Genomic DNA, 20,111 nt, shown 5'->3' with positions numbered 1-20,111 from the left:
TGCTCAGTACTGTAAGATTCTTCAAGTTCATCATTTTCTTTACCCTCTTGAATAGTTTCATCAGCAAACTTTGCCTCACTAATCACCTCTTCTTCATCACCTCACCTCCTCAAACGTCCTTATGTAATACCTTTGGTGGCACAGACCTTGGGAGAGCTTTCTGCAGAGATCCCCAGGAAGGATCTATCACATATTCTGGTCTCCCCATCATGAAAATACATTTAGTCTTGCCAGAAGGGTCCCTCTTACCCAGGCAACTCAGTGGCTTTAGGAGTCTCAGAGAGGGGCCTGGTGAGAAGCCTTTAGAAGTCTTTGTGGATAGAATCATGGGATCTCCTGAGCTGGAAGGGACCCACAAGGCTCATCAAGTCCACACCCTGGCTCTGCACGGGACAACCCAAATAATCACACCATGTATGTGAGGTGAATGTCTTGTAGCACCTGGATCTTCCTTCCCTTTGTGCTTATTTGCCCTTCAAAAGACTCCAGTGCCTTTCTGTCACAAGACTTCCCTCTGTGGAAGCCTTGGTGGATCTTTTCCAACATAGCACAATTTCCCATGGACTCTTCAGTATTGTGTCATTGGCTGATGTAACTCCGGCACCTTGGTTCTTCTTGGCCTTGATGAGATCTCTCCCTTCTATTCCAGGAGTTTCCTCACATCCCACTGACTCCTTCTTTCCATCTTCTAAGCCATACACTGAGACACTTGACACTTGTCCATTTGTCTGGTGCTACACCAGGGGGGGTTTAGGTTGGATATTAGGAAAAGGTTCTTCCCCCAGAAGGTGGCTGAGCACTGGAACAGGCTCCTCAGGGAAATGGTCACAGTCTCAAACCTGCCAAAGCTCAAGGAACATTTGGACAGTGCTCTCGGGGACATGGTGGGATTGTTGAGGTGTCCTGTGCAAGGCTCCATGATCCTTGTGGCTGCCTCCCAACTCAGGACATTCCATGATTCTATGATACACATGGCCTTGACATGATTTCCAAAAGGCTGCCCAAGCAGTCCTGCTGTCCAGCTCCTAATCTGAGCTGTTGTGTTTCTGGAGCCTCTCAGTCCATCCATCTTCTCTTGGCCATCATCGTCCATCCATCCGTCCGTCCGTCCATGTGCCTTGCTCTTGCTTCAAGCTGGGAACTCAGGGGTGCATCCATGGTCTTGGGGACCTGTAGTCATATTCCCAGTGAGACAGAACCAGAGTTGCTCTCTCAAGCATCAGCTCACTGCTTCCTCCTGGGAGCTCTTCCTTCACAGCTGGCACAGAGATGGGACTGTAGTGGGATCCCTCTGCAAGTCCTCTTGCATAATACTCTTTGCATCTCTTTCCTCTTCAGCAGAAATCATACAATCATAGAACGGTTTGGGTTGGAAGGAGACCTTGAAGATCATCTAGTTCCAACACCCTTGCCATGGGCAGGTACACCTTCCACTACCCCAGATTGTTCCAAGCCCCATCCAACCTGGTCTTGAACACTTCCAGGGATGGGGCAGCCAAATTTCCCTGAGGAACCCGTTCCAGTGCCTCACCACCCTCACAGTAAAGAATTTTTTCCTAATGTCCAATCTAAATCTACTCTCCTTCAATTTGAACCCATTCCCCCTTGTCCTGTCACTCCAGGGTCTTGTAAATAGTCTCTCTCCCTCTTTCCTGTAAGTTCCCTTCAGGTACTGTGAAGCTGCAATTAGGTCACCCTGAAGCCTTCTCTTTCCAGGCTGGACAATCCCAATTCCCTCAGCCTTTCCTTATAGCAGAGGTGCTCCATCCCTCTGATCAAGTCGGTGGCCTCCTCTGGACTGGGATGATCCTCTCAGAAGTGGCTCTGGCAGCTCGGTTTTGTCAGCAAACCTTGCCCTCTCCTAAATTTCTCCTATTCACCATCCAGGTTGGAATGTGCTGTTCCTGAGGATTGCCTGTGCCACTGACCTGCAGGGCAGACTCTTGCTCAGGTGATACAGGGAAATAAAGAGGGAATTCCCCATCCTCCAGCTGGACTTCCACCAGCTTTAATTCAGGGATGAGTAAGTGCTGTAGTTCCCTGCTGAGCCCAGGCAGCTGCCTGGCTGCTGCTCCTGGTGGTTGCAGGGATGCAGAGTTTGCTCTCCCTGCCTCCCCTCCCTTTGCTGGGTATGTTCATTGCTCTCACCATTTCTGGCTACGACCTTTTCTTGGCTCTGCCAGCCAGGGCTGTGTGACACTTTGGAAGTCCTGATAGGGCACTCAGTCAGAGGTCACAGGGGCTGCCAGGATCTGAGCCCTGCAGGGCATGTGTACGGTGTCGGGGCAATAACTGGGTTTATGTTACTCCTAGGAAAACATAAAAGTTTGTATCAGGTCTGTATTTCTTTGATCACAGAGACCACAGTTCATTAGACTCAAAATGTCATTCATGCCACCAGGGAAAGGTGACACTTGAGTTGTGTCCATCTTTCAAACTATCAGGATATCTGGTGTCGTGCTCTGACAAGGGTCGGTGCACGGCCTCATCCTTCATGTGCCCAGTGCTCAGTTACTCTGTGTGAGGGTCTCGCAGGGAACTGGCATTCAAGCAGCTCTTGGCCCTCTGCAGTGCCTTCATCCCACAGGTCATTTTCTTTAATAGCTCAGTGTTCTCTCTACCATATTTGCCACTACCTCTCTTTTCCATGGGCAGGATGGACCCCCTGCCCTCTCTTTGCACTGCTGCTGGCAGCAGGAGGGGGCTGTGCTTAGAAACCAGCAGTGAAGGATTTTGTTACTGGTGGCCAGGCTGAGATTTGCTTTTTTTTGTTTCCCACAGGATTAAAAAACCTCAAAGATACTTTCCTGTGGACTGAGCAGCCCTGATAGTGTCAATTGACTTTTTTCTTCTCTTTTTTCTCCTGTGGATAAAGGCAAGTTCTAATGAACTTTGCCTGAAAGTGTAGTTGGCATTTGAAAACTAATGGAAATCAGATTCTCAAACATAGATCTTTTCCAGTATTGGGAATTCTTGAAGAGATTTTTTACCTCTGCTCTGGAGACAGGCTAGGAAAGCTGTGGGTGCTCAGCCTGGAGAAGAGAAGGCTCCAGGGAGACCTTAGAGCCCCTTCCAGTGCCTAAAGGGGCTCCAAGAGAGCTGAAGAGGGACTTTGGACAAGGGCCTGGAATGACAGGACAAGGGGTATTTCTTTACTCAGCCACTGGTTTCATCATCTTTGCCCTTAGTGCTAACTGGGTACTCTTGGCATTCACAGGAGCTCATGGAACAACTTCTATGTGAGCTTTGGTGTCTCTAAGTTAGAGTTGGTTTCTGTGAAAGCAGTACTGGTTCTGGAGGGACTTGAGTGCTTTCTCTGTTGACAAATCCATCTTTCCCTGGGCCAAGGTCAGTGTGAACTGTCTGTCTTGACATGAACAAGATGTTATGTGGCAGCTTAAGGCTATCTCTGTCCTGCCCTTCCTGCTGCTCCTGTCGTGTGCCTTTCATACCAGTGCCAGGGCTTGTCTGGTCCCATTGTGAGCCAGTTTAGCTCCTGGATCTGTTCAGTGGGGTATCAAATGAGTTATCAGTGACCTTGGTGGGGCAGAGGCTCTGCTGGCAGGGTGTAAGGCTGGGCAGGGTGAGGGCAGCCCTGGCTTCAGCAGAGCTTGCTGCAAGACCCTGCCATGGGAGAGGCTAAAGAAAGCCTGGAGTGACCGGCAGAGATTTCTCTCTCTGCCTTTGAGGTCTCTAGTTAGGCAACACAAATCTCACCTTCAGTTTGCCAAGTTGGAGCTAAACCCATTTGCAGCTGTTTTACCCGTCTCTGACCAGGTAAGAGAAGACCTGGAGAGACTCTTCCCATAGAGGATTGAGTGCTGGAGCAGAGGGGCCCTGCCTTGTCTTCCCACCCCACCTTGCCCTTCCAGCGGGTGTGGGGTGAGTGGAACCACCTTGCCAAGTGGGCTGCAAAGTGATTTTACATTTTTACCCCCATTATGGGCAAGGTGAGTTTCCATTTAGCCTTGGCTGTTCTGCACTGCTCTGCCACTGCAAGGCAGCAGGACGAATGTCAGCCCTGGGCTGCAGGAGACCTTGTTGGTTTGGCTGCAGCTGATCTAAGGCTGCATCTTGGAAGTTTAGAATATGTTTATGTAATAGAGCTGATGGCAGAAAACACATCTATATTTGCTTGTGCTGTAGAAGTGCCTTTAGGAACTGCACTAAACAGTGCAGTGTAACCCCTGATGGGGCACTTGCAAGGGCAAAGGTGTTGTTAGCAGAACATTTCTTTGCTAAGCAAACCTGCAGCAGCCGAATTTCCATTTTCCACACAGGAGTGAAATGCTTGTGAGCTTTCTAATTATGAAATGTAGAGTTATTTCAGGCAGGAACAAAAATTTCAGTAATTTAAGGGCAAGATTTTATGTAGACTGTCTTGATCCAGTGCCAGGGAGTGCTGGCTAAGTGGGAGAGAAATTACATACTTAGTGGTCAGAATGACTAAACTGGTGAGACTTGAAAAGCCAGTCCTGCTCCACACCATTAGAAAACTGACAGTCCCTGCTTTTTAGCGACAGAAAGGTTTTATTTTTAGTGTTGGCACTTGATCACGTACTGGACTCATTTCAAGCTCTTCTCAGATAGTACAAAGCATTAGCCTCCGACTGCTGTTGAAATAATGGGTATTAAAAATCATGTTGGAATTAGTGGGATGAAGATGATGAAAAGGAAGGGAGTAAGATGATGATCTAGATTGGATTTTGAAGTCAGTCCCACATGGCCTGGCACTGGTTTGGGGCTGCGTTCTGGTCTGTGAGTGCAAATGGCAAACCAGTCCATCGGCTGCAGAGGAAGAGCACTGTGGAAGTGGAAGTCACTGGGAAATCAGGGCCTGGTTTGGATGTGGGAGGTGAATGCAGTGCAGGTTGTTAGACACATGGAGGCACAAATACTCTGAGGCTCAAGGAGGTTCACAGGATCATAAAATGTCCTGAGCTGGAAGGGACCCACAGGGATCATCAAGTCCAACTCCTGGCCCTGCACAGGACACCCCAGCAATCCTACCCGGTGCCTGAGAGCATTGTCCAAACACTCCCTGAGCTCTGGCAGGGTCACTGCCCTGCTCACAGCGCCAAGGTTGTGCACAAGGGTTGGTCCCTGTGGCTCTTTGCATAGTGAATTCCCTGTCTGTGGCATGTGCTGAGCTTCCTAGCTTTGCCAAGATGCTGTTTGATTAGAAAGGTTAAATGAGGGCCAAAAGCTGACAATCCTGCATGAGCCTGAGCCTGGTGTCCTAGCAGGAGTAAAAGCAGGGCAATTTAGCTTTCTTCCCCTTTCCCTCCCATTTCATTAACACAGAGTGTGAGTGTCCAGCTGACCTTCTCTTTCCTTCCAGCAGTGGCTCCTTCTCCCACAGAAGCTGGAAGCTCTGGCATGCCAAGGGCTGCCTTAGTGAGCACAGCTCCTGTCCAACCACGGGGAAGTGAAGTGTGGTGCCTCAGCACTCACTGGCAGCACCATTGCTGCAGCTCACAGAGGATCCTGGTAGTTGTAAAGAATTCCACAGACATTTAGCCAAGCCATCTCTGGTTTAATGCATCAGGTATTTACATCCACCTCCTTGTAAATAAGCTGATTGCCCCAGTGCACATATGAAGGCGTGGGGAGTTTTAAAATGTGGCTTCTATTCAAAGCACTTCTCCACCTGACATTTTGTGCTGCTATTTCATCTTGGAAATGCTACGTTCATGACATAATTATGCCTTTGCATGTCTTTCTCTCTTCCCTTGTGCTCTGCTGTGTTTTTTGTTGTGCTAATCATTGTAAGAGATTTGTTGTTGGTTTCTTTTGATGACTGGCATGGATACTGCTGAGTACTTCTAGTTGTTGTGAGTTTTTTTCCAATGGAAAAATCTGACATAATCCATATCTCTCTTCCTGCTTACATGAGAAGTATGACTCAACCGCTGTTAAAAAAAATGAAGCTCCATAGCTAATTAATCAGACTAGAAAATGAACCTTTTCATCTCATTTTGCTCCCTTTCCCCCTGCTCTCTTTAAAGCAGAATTTACCTCTTTCTTCTGACTGTTTCAGGATTAGATTTGCTCAAGGGTTTTAAAGCATAAAGATTTTAGAACTGGGCTCGTGGTACAGAAGTGCCCGTGCAGGGTGTTGAGGCAGAGGACACACAGAAGCTGGGGCTGAGGACTGAGAAGGGCAGGTGCAGAAGCTCTGTGGTGTTGTAGGAGCAGCAGTATGAGCTGTTTGTTGTTCCCCAAATCACTGGCAAGTGTAATCTATGCTGCCAGAGATACGGGATTACTTGGAGGTGGAATTTTTGGTAGTGCCGGTTCTGACAGAAACCCCTTAAGAGCTGAGCTGTGATCATGGGACACCATGGCAATGTCATACCTTCCAGTGCCGACAGGCCGAGTGGTGACAGTTGCCAGGCTATTTTGGGAGGCTTTTCTCTTTGTTTTCTGTGAACTCCTCTCTCTGTGCTCCCAGATTTAACCCCGCTGCTGTTCAGCTGTCATCGGCCTTGCCTTCGTTTGTGGGTTTGAGGTGTATGTTGACATCACGTATTTACTCTTGCTTTGCATTCAGTGGAGGATTGGCTCCCTCCATCTCCTAGCCAACCTTGTTCCATATATTTTAGACTTATGACAGGAGAACAGTAGAGAAGTGAGTCTTGTCATTTAATCCCTTTGACTCTGTCATGGCTGGATGACTGAACTGCCCTGCCAGTGCCTCCAGCCCTGTGTGTACCACAGGGTGCTGCTGGTGTCAGTGTCAGCCTCTGATTTGCAGCAACTCTATAACCATTTCCAAAACTCCTCAAAGTGTTGTAGTTACACCAATCTTATAGGAAAAGGTTGTGGTAAAGAAAACCCTCTCAAAGTTCAGGTTGAGCAGTGACCTCATAGATCTTGGCTCTTGGAGGATTCTCTTGTGACTGCTGGTCAGTCATGGAGGGTGGGATTCCTCTCACCCTGGTGTCAGTGGATCTCTCCTGGTCTGCAGGCAGGGGGAAAGGACAGGTACTGTGGGAGTGGTGCATCCACCCAGCTTGGACAGGGAATGCCCTGGGTATCTCTGTCTCTTTACACTTTGAAAATGTGGATGAAACTTAATCTTGTGCAAAGCAAGGTGTGGGAGCACATGGCAGCAAGCTGGGCTTAAACCTGCTCGAGCTCTTGTAGGGCTCTCAGATGGAATTTGAGCTGCACTTGCCTGCACTCAGAAACCATCTTGCTTTGAGATTAGTGCTTTTTATGGCCTGTACTCACTCTGGCTCTTCATTTAGCACAGAGAAAACCTTTCAGTCCGTGTGGTGTGATGTCCCCCCTTGGTTTGTATGAACAAACCCCACTTTTTTCACCCCATACCTGATGCAGAATTTTGTGTAGCTCATGGGTAGTGCAGCCTGTGCCACCCAAATGAGTCTACATCAGGTTTCCAGCATGAGGACATCATTTAGGAGGAGAAAGCCAGAGGCTTAGGCATATAAAGCATCAAAGCTGTGGAGATGACTCAGGTCTGGATCAGAACAGCTGCAGACACAGGACACAAATCTGTGTCTTCTAATCCTTTCCCACAATTTAAGACTTCCCTAGATTTTCAAAGAATAAATATAAGTGGCTGTGCTTGTATGTATGAACATATATGCACATGCATATGATGATACACACACAAATCCACAGCCTGGAATGGTGGGGAGAATTCACTGCAGACCCTGCCTTGTGCTAGAGGCACTAGATTAGGAGTGTCCTGAGGTCCTTTCCAACTGCAGTAATTCCATGATGTATCTGTTGTTATTCTGTCCCTGACTGGCACTGGGGTGTGTTGAGAGCTGGCTCCTCTTTAAGCAATAGCAGATGGTCCCTGTTCTGAGCATCTCAACATCTAAATTATAAACTGTTTCACCATATGCAAGAATGGAGTGGCTCTCTGGGCACACTGACATATGGGTCCTGAAGATCAGTGCAGGAATGATGGATGTAGGATTGTATGGAAGCATCACAGAGGTGTTTGTTAATACTCAATACTCAAGAGTTGCAGAAATTGGGATCAGGGAGGGAAGCAGACCATGGGGAGGGCTGGATGTGTAAAGAGCTTTGAAGATGGTTCAACACTTGATTTCTGGACTGGAGGAGAGTCTGGTAAAAGAATTGATAATAGGGGTTTCAGGAGCAATCTGATTTAAGAGTAGCATTTTGCACAGACCAAGAGGTACCATAGTTGTAGGAGGTTCCAGAGACAAGTATTTACTGGAGTAATGAAGAAGAGCTGAAGCAAAGGCCTCTCCTGGCCTGGTATCTCTCATTCTCCATTTAAAAAGCCAACATGTGCCTGACCAGCCAGTTTATGTGTTGCATTTATGTGTGACAAGTGGAACTGCCAAGTATGATTTCCATGTGGGAACCATGGGGATAGCTACCCAAGGATCCGACGCGGTAGGATTAGGAGATTTTCACTCTTGTGCACAGAGAAGGCACTGAAATTGGGTTCTGTCACAAGACTGGTGTATTCATAGTAGAAACACGTAACAGAGCAGCCAAGCACGCAGCCCTTTCTGCTTTCCCCTTCTTGCATCTTCCTTCTGCCTTGAGCAAATGCATGGATTCTCCCTCAGAAATCCCAACAACCACAGAGGGAGCACCAGGGAATTAAATACAGCCAAAATTAACCCAGAGCAGTAATTACAGGTTTCCTGGCTGACTGAGTCCCAGCTCTTGCATGCTGCTGCTGCTGCTTTGTTCCATGATCCTATGACACTGGGGGATGTGACATACTGTTTGTAAACCAAATGTTGACTCAGTGGGGCTTCAGGGAGCGATGCCACGCGCTCACAGCTGGGTTCACCCTTCTTGTTGTGGGTTGTACCCTTCTTATGGGGGTTGTACACACGGTGAGCACCTCATGCAGGCCCAGGGCAGGGGATGTGCCCGTGCTGCTGAGCAGCTCTGCTGATATCCTGCCAAGAACTGCCCTTCCTGCAAACAGCTGCACTGTGACATGAATGTTGTTTATGTATTTATGTTAAACTACTTAGTATTGGGTAAGTTGTGGAGAAAACAGGTGCCTTCATGTGCCTGTGATAGCACTGTGGATGTGCAGTTATTGCCATGGCTTCTGTCTTCTTCTGGGTTTGTAACCAACTTTCTCCTTATCTCAGCTGATCCTGAGCAATTTCTTAGGAATTTCTCAGGTGGTTTAGTTACTCTCTTCGCTGCTATCCTGTGTGTATTCAGTGTGCAGTGGGAATGTAACACCAGTCCTAGGCTGCAGCTTTGCTAAGTGTGATGCACCCCTAGAAGGTGAGCAGTGTCACACTGTTCACACCTTCCTGGAGCTCAATTCCCAGTCCTCTGAACCCTTCAGTCTCATCCCATCTGGCTCCTTTTCCTCCCTGATCCTCCAGTCTCTGTCCCAGGGGATGCCCAGGAGATAAGCAAACCAAACCTTTGGCAGGCAGCAGGCGCTGTTGGGTTGCTGATACTCATCAGGAGTTCAGCGGTGCTTGTGCGCTCTGGGTGCTCCAAGGAAGGAGCAAACACAACAACACGATGATAATAATGAGGTTTCATTCAAGATAACGATCAGATTTTGTCTGGTTGCTGGACAAGCCTTGCCAGATGAGCCGAGCTGTGCAGAGTTGCTGTGACTCGTTTCCTGGTGTCCCCGTTTCGTTACTGTAATGTAAACTTCATGCTCCGGAGAAGAATGCCTTGGCAACAGCTCCTGGCAAAACTCAGGCCTGCAGCGAGTGTCCATGGCTGGAAAGGGCTCCACCTGTTAGCTGAGAGGGGGAAGCTAATCTGCCGTATCTGCAAATTTTAGAAACTGAGCACTTCCTCCCTATGGAAAAACTGCTAAATGCTGGGCTCCTGCCAGGAGCTGGAGGAACACCATGAGCTGGGGATGGAGACTTGCCCAGCAATGCCTGGGATTTAAATCCTGTGAGCCAACTTTCTTTGGGTGGTGAGTGGGTAATTCTGGGCACTGGATGCAGTTTGCATCAAAGACTGCTAAAACTGTAATGCATTAGTGCCGTTCCAGAAGCACTTGGAGCTCATCAACTGCCAAGAAAAATACGGGGATGGCAAGAGATTATCCTGCTGAAGATCCACAATGAGAGGGAAAGACACTCACCCTGCACTCCCACCCTGTCACATCGCCCTGAAGGTGTTGTGTTAGAACTTGTACAGAGAGAGAAGATAAAAAAGGAATTATAAATTTAAAGACAAAATTGCTGTGCTCTGCAGTTAACCTTGCTTTTAGCCTCTCCTACGTGTGAACCAAGCAGCTGGGGGTTAGCAGGACCTAAAACTGAAAGAATTAAGCCTATCCCTGTATTTTTCTTTATACCTGATTTCAAGGATGGTTTAGGAGAGGGAGTGTTTCCTCACATGAAGTAACTACACACCAAAATGGCAACATTACTTCTTGAACCAACTCTTTTTGACTTTGGCCCCTCCCTTTGGGGCTGGAGAGCAGGAATCTGCTTTGTGATTCTGTTCTCCGAAGTCGTGGTTCTTATCCTGTTCCCAAGGAACACTGTATCAAATAAGAGAGGAGACCTCTGCATAGCAATAGATCCTCTCGGGTTACTAAACTTATTCACTCTCCTAAATTTAAGGTTGGAGGATTAATAGTACTTAAAGGAGGACATATCTACCCTTTTACTTCCTCTTTGTCCTCTTCTCCTTCCCCCAGTAACCTCAGGTAACCGAATTGGCTCAGCGTGAAGGGGAGCTTTGCCCCCTGAATCCCAGTGAAAGTGTTTTTCTTATGGGGTGGTTCATTCACAGTGCTTTATTTTGGCAGATATGCACGAGAAAACATGCAGCAGAAATTTGGTGGAGAGAGATCAGCACTCAGGGCTCTCAAAAATTTTAGGTGGGCAAGTGTGTGCCCTGAGTACTTTTAAACAGAGAGAATATCTGTTCCTTAATTTGTGTCTTGGTAAAATGATATCATGTATGAAACTATTAATACCATTACTGTGTGTGCAAGTATGAATTCCCTGGTAAAATATTAGTCTTATTAAAAAGACACACAGAAATACATTGAAACCCCTAGAAGCTGCCATTTAATCTGTTATAACCTTTATAAAGGCTTTTTGACATTCAGATCTGTAGAAATTACCAATTCATTATCCATGTTGTTGGCCTCATACTCTGAGATGTGTTAAATATGTCATTAAGATGCAAGCAGTGTGTTCTTTTAGGGTGTCTGACTAAAAAGTGATGTAAATAATTCTTTGCCTGATGGTTTCTTACGTAAGACCACGATGAGATTTTTCAGAGCTGAGCAGGGGTTACTCAGTACCTCTATTTATCAAATGCCATGTTTGGAAACTCCTTTTCCACCTCACTTTTTCAACTCTCAGTGTAATTAGTAGTATGTAATGGTACAACAATGCAAAAAGTTCTTACATTTTGGTATTTGAGGCAGGCAAGGAATCGTACCTGTCACTTAGGAAAATGTTTGTGTTACTCTGCCCTGAGCTCAGTTCTATTCCTATTAGCTCACACTAAAATCAGTATTTGCCAAGCAGCATCCCCTGGCTGGATCACACTCCTTGAGCAGCAGCTTTTCCTTGACCACATGCCTTGAAGAGCCTCTTTTCATGAGCTGTACAAGGGTGGAGTGAGGGTTATTTTTCTTAGATATTAAAGAATATGTTGCTGCCCCATTAAGGCCTTACTCCCCCTTTGCACTTGGCTTTCTCCTGGTGGTAAATGCAGGCAGCAGGCATGGAATGGCCATGGCTCCCTTGGGGAGCGAGCAAGTGCCTGCTGCTGTCAGCACCCACGGAGCCCTGGCACTTTGTCATCATTTTCTCCCTGCAGGAGCCAGGAGAGTCGAATTACTGCAGATTTCGGTGTGGGAACAGGTGGGGGTTGATCCCATTATCCCTGCTGGTTCGAGCATGCATTCCATTGGAACCACGGGGATGGGACCAGCAGAACAGTGAGGCAACGACAGGCAGAAATTTAAAAGAGTGAGAGGGGCTTGTTTATGCATTTACACAGATATTTCACTTTAGAGTGCAGTGACTTGAGCGAGAACCGGGCTTTTCCCTTGGCTGATTCCCAGGCTGTGCAGATGAAGTAGGTGTGTTTGATGAACAGTGTAAATATAATTCTCTATGAAATACACACAAAGCTCATGCTATAGAGACATTCTTCAGTCTAAATTTAGATTCCCACTCAAGCTGCAGGTAACACTTAAACAAACCCAGCAGAGCAGGAACCGTTCACTTCTCTGCTTTGGCAGAACCCTGCTGATAACATTCCTCTGTAATGAGGCTCTGGTTCTGTGGGCAGCCAGGAGGGATTGTACCCAAAAGAAACCACTGCGTGGGCGAACTTTTCTTGGCTATTCTTGGAGCAGTATGCTTTTAGATAAAGTCAGCTTTATTTAAGAAGTGATTGGTACTGGTTGTGTTCTCAGGTCAAAATGTAAATAACTCATCAGGAAGTGTAATTTATATGAGGTGTGTTAGGGGGAAACTCAAAGTATATCACAATAAATATGGGTGGCAATAAAAAGAGATGAACTGTGAGTTTTGCAGGCTCAGACTTGAATTCCCAAAGAATTGCTCCTTGAACTGAAAAGGGATTACTGGGTTCCTCTGTGTGTCCATGTCCACCTCTGTGTGCATCACATCCTTCACCTTCTTGCTGCGTTTCAGTGTGTTGGTACAGACATAAGACACTGACAGTTTGGTTTGTGCAGTTGGCAGGATTATGGAAATCGTGAGTTTATCCTTCTTAGAGTGTGTCTTAACTGTGTGCATACTGGGCATGTTAGTTCCCCTGTACAGTAGGAATATTGGGCTTGTGTTTCCTGCCCTCATCACCTGCTGGCACTTGGAGGCTAAATCTGTGCTGCTGGAGCAGGAGGAACTAGTTGCAGCAAGAAAAAAATCCAGATTAGAAAAACTACCCACAGAGAGGAGGGTAAAGCACTGGGGCAGGGACCAGACCAGGCCTGGAGTCTCCATCCCAGCAGACAGTAAAAACTGGCTGGAGCAGGCCTGGGCAACTTGAGCTCACACAGATTTAGCCCTGTTTTGAGCAGGGGGTCAGACCAGGGGATCTAAATAAAAGAAGACAAACCCCTTGCTCCTGGTGGTAGAACCTGGTTTGCATCCACATTGCTCAGACCTAAACCATGTCTTACCCCATCGTGCTTTGACCCAGAGCTCCTCCGGCCTCAGGGTGATGCTTTTCAGTCCCCAAGATTTTTGGTTTGGGGTTTTATTTTTTTTCCCCAGTTCTACTGCCTGAAATAATCTAAGGAAAGCCCCTCAGAGCTGGGTTTGCAGGACAAAACTGTTTTGTGCTTGAGGGTGGGACAGTGTTGATGGACTGAGCAGGGTGAATGGAGCCTGCCCAGGTCAGGCTCAGCCATTCTGGATTTGGAGCAGCTCCTGAAGTAAATGACTTCTAGAGTTATGCTTGTGCTTTCCTGACCAAGGTTCAGGTAAACCAATCTAAAACAGGGCCAGGAAACACACTGACCCTCCAGCATAGGCTCCAGTTGGGATTGAGCCTGCTCCTGGGACATCTGTCCTCTGTATTGTCTCATGTTTGCCCAGTACCTGCACTAGGAGTTAGTTAATTCAGAATGTGCCTCCTTGGAGATTTCAAAGCTAAGCTTGTGCATGGCTCTTTGTGAACCAGCCAAATGAGGAACAACTCATGTTTGCAACCTAAGCAGCTAGTTTGGGATTGTACTTGGAATCATGGAGTATCCTGAGTTACAAAAGTCCTTCAAGAATCATCGAGTCCAACTCTACTTGCAATAGAAGTAGAAAGAGCTGGATGTCCTGGTGCAGGATGTGCCTCTCCTTTGACATGAGCAGTGCAGCAGAGATGAACATGTTAGATAATACAGGATTGTCTCTTTTTGGTGTGTATGGGGATGTTGGTTAGAGAGGATTCCTCATTTTCATTCCTTGCTGGGACAGGAGTGGATAGTCAGTGTTGCTCTTTATAGACAGATCATCTGGGAATCACCTGACTGCCATAAGGGATAGATGTGCCCACACTGAGCTGTGCAGAGGGATCGAGTGTGAAGATTCTGGAGCAATTCTGACTGTTTCCCTCTCTAGTAATGAGGAACTGGGTTTCTGCCTGTGGATGGACACACAGTAAAAGCCAGTCCTTGCCCCTCCTGGTCATGCCCAGTGCTTCCCAGCAGAGGCAAACGCATTTGGAGGTATGGATTAAATTGCCAGCTCATCCTTAAATAGTAGCTTCCAGTGAGCTGTAAATGCAACACAGAATGTGCTAGAGCCAGGAATTTTAGGAAGGAGGAATTCCACCCAACAGAACTGCTGAGACTTGAAAATCAAGCTGGGTTTTCTTCTGACAAGTTCAAAGCAGGCTCAGGAATGACTACAGCGGCTCATCAAGGGCTGTCGTTCTCTTCAGCAGCTCACAGGACTGTAGAGCAAACAGGGAAAGTTGTACTGTGTTATACTCAGGAAAACTGAGAGATACTGCTGAATGGAGAAGTTATTAAGTTCTCTAAACCCCTGCTTTTGCCCTGGTAAAAGGTGACCTGTACACAGGTGGGCTGCTTTGGTCAGGCTTCTTCAGCTCCTGCTTTCCCTGCTCATCCCTGCCACTAGTGAGGCCTCCTTTTGTTTGCTATTATGACTTCTTTTCATTGACATTTTGAGGAACGACATAATCTAAATGAGTACACAGCTTGCCTTGCTTAGAGGGATTTGATGCCATACCTAAAACTAATAGAGATCCATCATTTCAGCATCCCAGCTGTGGTGAGGTAACAGTGGGGGAGCGAGGAAGGAAACAATTCAGTGGTGAGAGGTAAAGCTTGAGCAAATTCAGAAGTTGTCCACCTGTTTAATCTGAGTTACAATTACTTTTTGAGAGTTCTGAAATCGATTTGTTTCAGTTCACAAATTGATGCTACCCTAAGCTTTAAGGTGTACTTGCCCACAGTGTGGGTAGTTTAGCCCAGGAATTACCTGCTGCCAATAAACTGCTGCCAATAAACGGCAACTATGCTTGATTTCATACCAACACCTTGGTTTTTTCCCTCTTCCCTTTCTCTTCAATCCTTCCCTCCCTGCATGTTCACCTCCCCTCCTCCCTTGATGTTCCCCTTCTCTCCTCCCTCAGGCCTGTATTGATGAAAACCTGGACATGGTGAAGTTTCTGGTAGAAAATGGAGCCAATGTGAACCAGCAAGACAACGAGGGCTGGACCCCTCTCCATGCAGTGGCATCCTGTGGCTATCTGAACATAGCAGAGTGAGTGAGTTTCAGGCTATTCTGGGTATTTATAACACTTCCTGTGCCTTTCTCATTGGAGCAGGTACACAGGTGATGGATACTCTATATACATTTGTATATCTCTTTGGTATAGAAGACAAATTTAAAAATTGATGATGGCTTGGCTTGCCCTTTTTTTAAATTTCTTTTCTTTTTAGGGGATAATCAACCAGATTAGTGCAAGAACCTGGGGTATTTAAATAACTATAGAGAAAAGAAAACTATGAGCCCCCAAGCAGGGACCTTGCATTAACAGTGAACATTTTCAGTCTAGAAATTGGCTAAGAATACGGTACTCATTTGGTAATTGAACTTGAATGAGAATGCAAATCTGTTGTCGGGGTACCTGCTGTACTGTGTTTGCTCTGAAGCCTTCAGACAAGGTCTGATGTGTGGTCTGGGTCTCGTTCATGTAGGTACCTGATTAGCCATGGAGCCAACGTGGCTGCTGTGAACAGCGAAGGGGAGGTCCCGTCTGACATCGCAGAGGAAGCAGCCATGAAGGACCTGCTGCTGGAACAAGTAAAGAAGCAAGGTAAATCAGGTGTGGGATTGAATGTGGGAGAGTTAGAGCCTAAAAATGTCCATAAGAGAACTCTGCTGGCTTGCTGTCTGTAAGTGAAAAGATCTAAAATCTGGCTCAGGAGACAGCAGACAGATTTTATTTTGCTGTCAGGACAGTGGTGCAGATGCAGGAGGTTTGTGGTATGTGGTCTCTGTCCTTGGGATTCTTCAAGGCAAGACACCACAGTACTGAAATCTGAATCATTAGATCTGTTTGCTTTTAAAGTGAGATTTAATTCTGACCTCTGGTATCATTAAAAGGTCTCCTTTCACTAAGACTTGATAAAACAGAGGTGAGATTTACAGCACTGCCAAGAGGAGGAAACAGGATGTGAGTATTCCAGGCCTGGAGTGACCTGCTTTATCCTGATCCTTCCCCAGAGTTCTGCAGCCCATCTGCCATGCTCCCTTTCTCATCAGGTGTGCCTGGCTGAGGGGTTGCTCTCCAGACTGTCCTTGCACAAACATTCCCAGTAGAAGAATCATCTTGGACTGTGTAGCTGATGTTATAATTAAGAAATGCTTTATTAGTGTGACATTTTCTTCATACCCATGGAATTCATCTGTGAGTCATTAAACACGTGGGTGAGAAGTTTAAATCCTGTCTATGAAGTTCATCAAGAATGTTTTTGAAGGATGCAGTGATGGAACAGGGAACCAAGGAATTTCTGGAACTCCCATCATTGGATGTAATCAAAGCTCAGCTGCATTCAGCTCTGAGCTATTTGATCTGGGTTTGAAGTTACCCTCCTTTGAGCAGGGATTTGGGCTAGAGATCCCCAAAGATTATTTTCAGTGTGGATTATTTTATGCCTGCAGGTTGATGGGGGGGTTGTTTGCATGCTGGATTGAATCCAGTCCTCTGTCAAATATATTCTGACATACGGTGGTTACTTTATTTTTGAAGCTCCTTTCAGGTATAGTTAGGGAAGAGATCAGTCCCGTGGTACTTTGTCACCCATGTTACTGTTCCACAGGTGAGTTTGTAACTGTTCATCTGAGAGCTGGTTGTTATTTGCTGTAGTGCTCCTCTTGGAAAATTGATGCAGGATCATGTTCCTTCTAAAAAAAACTTTTCACTTTTTAGTCCAGGGATATTTGTGACAAGGTTATTCTTATTTTGTTCCCCTTTACCATCCCCTTTAAAATAAGGTTAAATAGCTCTTCTCCCTTATATTTACTCTGCTCATGTATTTAGAAAAAAAAGATTTGTGTCTGCAGTCAGCCTTTGTTTTACTGGGCTATCCAAACCATACCTTTTTCCTATTGGCATTCAGGCTTTATTGAATGCCCAAAAAGACAGAGATCCTTTCTTTACCTCAGTGTAACTTGGGTCTTTAAAGTGGGTATCAAGAGCTGTACATAGAATCAGAGAATGATTTTGGTTGGAAGGGACCTTAAAGACCATCTCATTTCACCCCCTGCCATAACAAGGGGCCTTGAACATTTCTAGGGATGGGACAGCCACAGCTTCTCTGGGCACCCTGTGCCAGGGCCTCCCCACCCTCACAGGGAAGAATTTCTTCCCAATATCCCATCTAACCCTGCCCTCTGGCAGTGGGAAGCCATTCCCCCTTGTCCTGTCACTCCATCCCTTGTCCAAAGTCCCTCTCCATCTCTCCTGGAGGCCTTTTAGGCACTGGAAGAGGCTCTAAGGTCTCCCTGAAGCCTTCTCTTCTCCAGGCTGAACAGCCCCAGCTCTCTGGAGCCTGTGGGTTCAGCCCAGCACACTGGTGTCCCTGCACACAGCCAGGGTGTGTTGAGCTTCTCATTCCCCAGCACCCCCAGGTCCTTCTCTCCAGGGCTGCTCTCAATCCATTCATCTCCCAGCCTGGATTTGTGCCTGGAGTTGCTCCAACTCGGGGGCAGGATCTTGTGCTTGATCTCATTGAACTTCATGAGGTTCGCACGGTCCCACCTCTCCTGCCTGTCCAGGTCCCTTTGGGTGTCCCATCCCTTCCCTGTGGTGTGTGATCCCACCACACAGCTCGGTGCCATCAGCACCTTGGTGAGGGTGCATCAGTCCCACTGTCCATGACACCAACAAAGGTTAAACTGCACCAATCCCCACATCGACCCCTGAGGACGGCACTGGGCACCACGTGGACATTGAGCCATGGGCCACAACTCTGAGTGTCACCATCCAACCAGTTCCTCATCCACTGAGTACTCCATCCACCAAATCCACATCTCTCCAGTTTAGAGATGAGAGTATCATGTGGGACAGTGTCACATGCTGTGCACCAGTCCAGGTGGATAGTGTCAGTCACTCTTTCCTCATCCACCAGCGCTGTCACCCTGTCAGACAGGGCTGTGTCAGGCACAATTTGCCCCTCAGAGAAGACAGGTTGGTTGTCAGCAATCACCTCCTTATTTTGCATCTGCCTTACCATAGTTTCTAGGAGGATCTGCTTCATGATCTTGCTGGGCATAGAGGAGAGACTGATTGGCCTGTAGTGCCCCAGGTCTTCTTTTCCCTGTTTAAAAATGAGGATTATATTTCCCTTTTTCCAGTCTGTGGGAACTTCACCATAGTGACACAACTTCTCAAATATAATGGAGAGTGACTTAGGCACTTCCGTTGCCATCTCTCTTGGGATCCTTGGATGCATCTCATCAGGTCCCATGGACTTGTGCACCTTCAGCATCCTTAGATGGTCTTGAACCTTGCAGGACATCAAGGCAACGATCCTGCCTCAGCTGCAGGTATTTTGCCTGACACTTTTTGGGATTCTGCTTGCGTTGCTTCACCACATTAGCTGCATCCTGCTAAGATGCACTGAAACAACCATCTGTCTCCGCTGAGAAGCTTCCTATCAACACAGTTTAAAGGCTCATAACTGCTGGAGGAAATGGGGTTGAACTTTAAATAAGCTTTGTCCTGCACAGTGGCCTGTCCTCAGCAGTGACTGGAAACAGATGCCTGCTGCAAACTGGAACAACAGCACAAGCGTGTAAAATTCCCCTCCCAGACATTTTCCCAGTCTCCAGCCACTGTGCCTCCAGGAATTCCTGAGCGAGATGGGCTTTCTGTGTACTCACAAATCCTCCGTGATTTTCTGTTTCATGAGCTTGTGCAGTGCTCCTTGGGAGATCCAGCATGTCCAGCATTATGAGTAATAATTACAAACTCGTTCTGCAGACAGTTGTATTTCTGATCTTTGCAACATCCTGCAGCAGTGGGTCTCACAGGTCAGACTCCAAGTGTTTTCTTTGGTGCCATTTTAAGCCTAATACCCCATAATTTAATTTGGAATCATGCCATCCTCACACTGAAAGAATTAATCTGTAGGGACACTTGCTCTTCAACACCCTTCTTGATTTTTGAGATTTGTCATCTTCTCCTTTGTGTTTTGTCCTGAGTCAGCAAGCTCTGAGCTGATTAATCTTGTGTGGAGCTGTATCATACTTGTGATTGATACATCAACCTTCCATGACCTCATTATTGTGAAAACTTCACTTAGGAAAACAAGTCTACGTTAGTTTTGCCTGTTGTTGGTTTAGTGAGAATTGACACAGTCTGTCACCCAGACCCACTTGCCTCTCCAATCATCCACCTGCCTTTCTACACCATAGCAGTCATTTCCTAGGGTGGGAGACTCGTCCCTCTTGTTGTCACAGAGCCTCACAGTCCATGTGTCTGCTATTCCAGATGTGTGTATCGATGAACTTACCTGATCTGACTTCAACTAAAGCAGTGACAGCCACCAGAGTAGATTTTTTTTGGCCTTCTCATCCCGAAATGATTTAGGGTTGTGTTTTGTCAGAATCAGGGGGTTTGCTGGGATAACTCTCAGCATGCCTGGCAGGAATGGCTCTGGAGCAGTACAGATCACTCTGTGTGTCACTTGCAGGTTGAATTCTGAGTGTGCACAGAGCTGGGCTGACATTGCTCTTGCAGGAGACACCTAAGAATCAAGTCTTTGGACCTTCATTATAGATTACACTCTCATTACAGTGCAATTCAGTTGGTTAAGATGCTGTTCATGACTTTTTTGTTTCAGTCTGGGACACATAGGCATATGTAGAATGTTGTTTCAGTCTGGCATATCTATAATTTAATCCTTCCACCCTTAGTGCACTTCTAAGCTTGTAGTTCCTTGAGGTGGGTTACAACCACTGGCCCAACTTTCAGATTTTTTAAGTCAGACCGTTTTTGAAGCCTCTGTCAATGACACAGGAGCTCTCCCAGCTCATAGAAGGTGCTTCTGCTGATTGTTTTGTGGAAGATTACAGATAGTTTACTAATATTGTACAGCAAATGAAGCGTGGGGTAAGTTT

The 20,111-nt window shown here is 46.7% G+C and overlaps 1 protein-coding gene across 8 annotated transcripts in view; it reads left to right on the top strand.

The window, feature by feature from the left end:
* PPP1R12B (protein phosphatase 1 regulatory subunit 12B) overlaps nucleotides 1-20,111 on the top strand; it is a 132,746-nt gene that overhangs the window by 19,186 nt on the left and 93,449 nt on the right. For all 8 annotated transcript variants that reach the window (XM_027665677.1, XM_027665676.1, XM_027665682.1 and 5 more), the window contains exons 2-3: nucleotides 15,115-15,245; nucleotides 15,683-15,801. In XM_027665677.1, the coding sequence (XP_027521478.1) occupies nucleotides 15,115-15,245; nucleotides 15,683-15,801 (250 nt within the window). The remainder of the gene's footprint in view (nucleotides 1-15,114; nucleotides 15,246-15,682; nucleotides 15,802-20,111) is intronic.

The sequence above is a fragment of the Corapipo altera genome, unplaced genomic scaffold (assembly GCF_003945725.1).
Source record: "Corapipo altera isolate COAL_440 unplaced genomic scaffold, ASM394572v1 202, whole genome shotgun sequence".
Classification (NCBI taxonomy): Eukaryota; Metazoa; Chordata; class Aves; order Passeriformes; family Pipridae; genus Corapipo; species Corapipo altera.
This window is presented reverse-complemented; position numbering and strand designations above follow the sequence as displayed.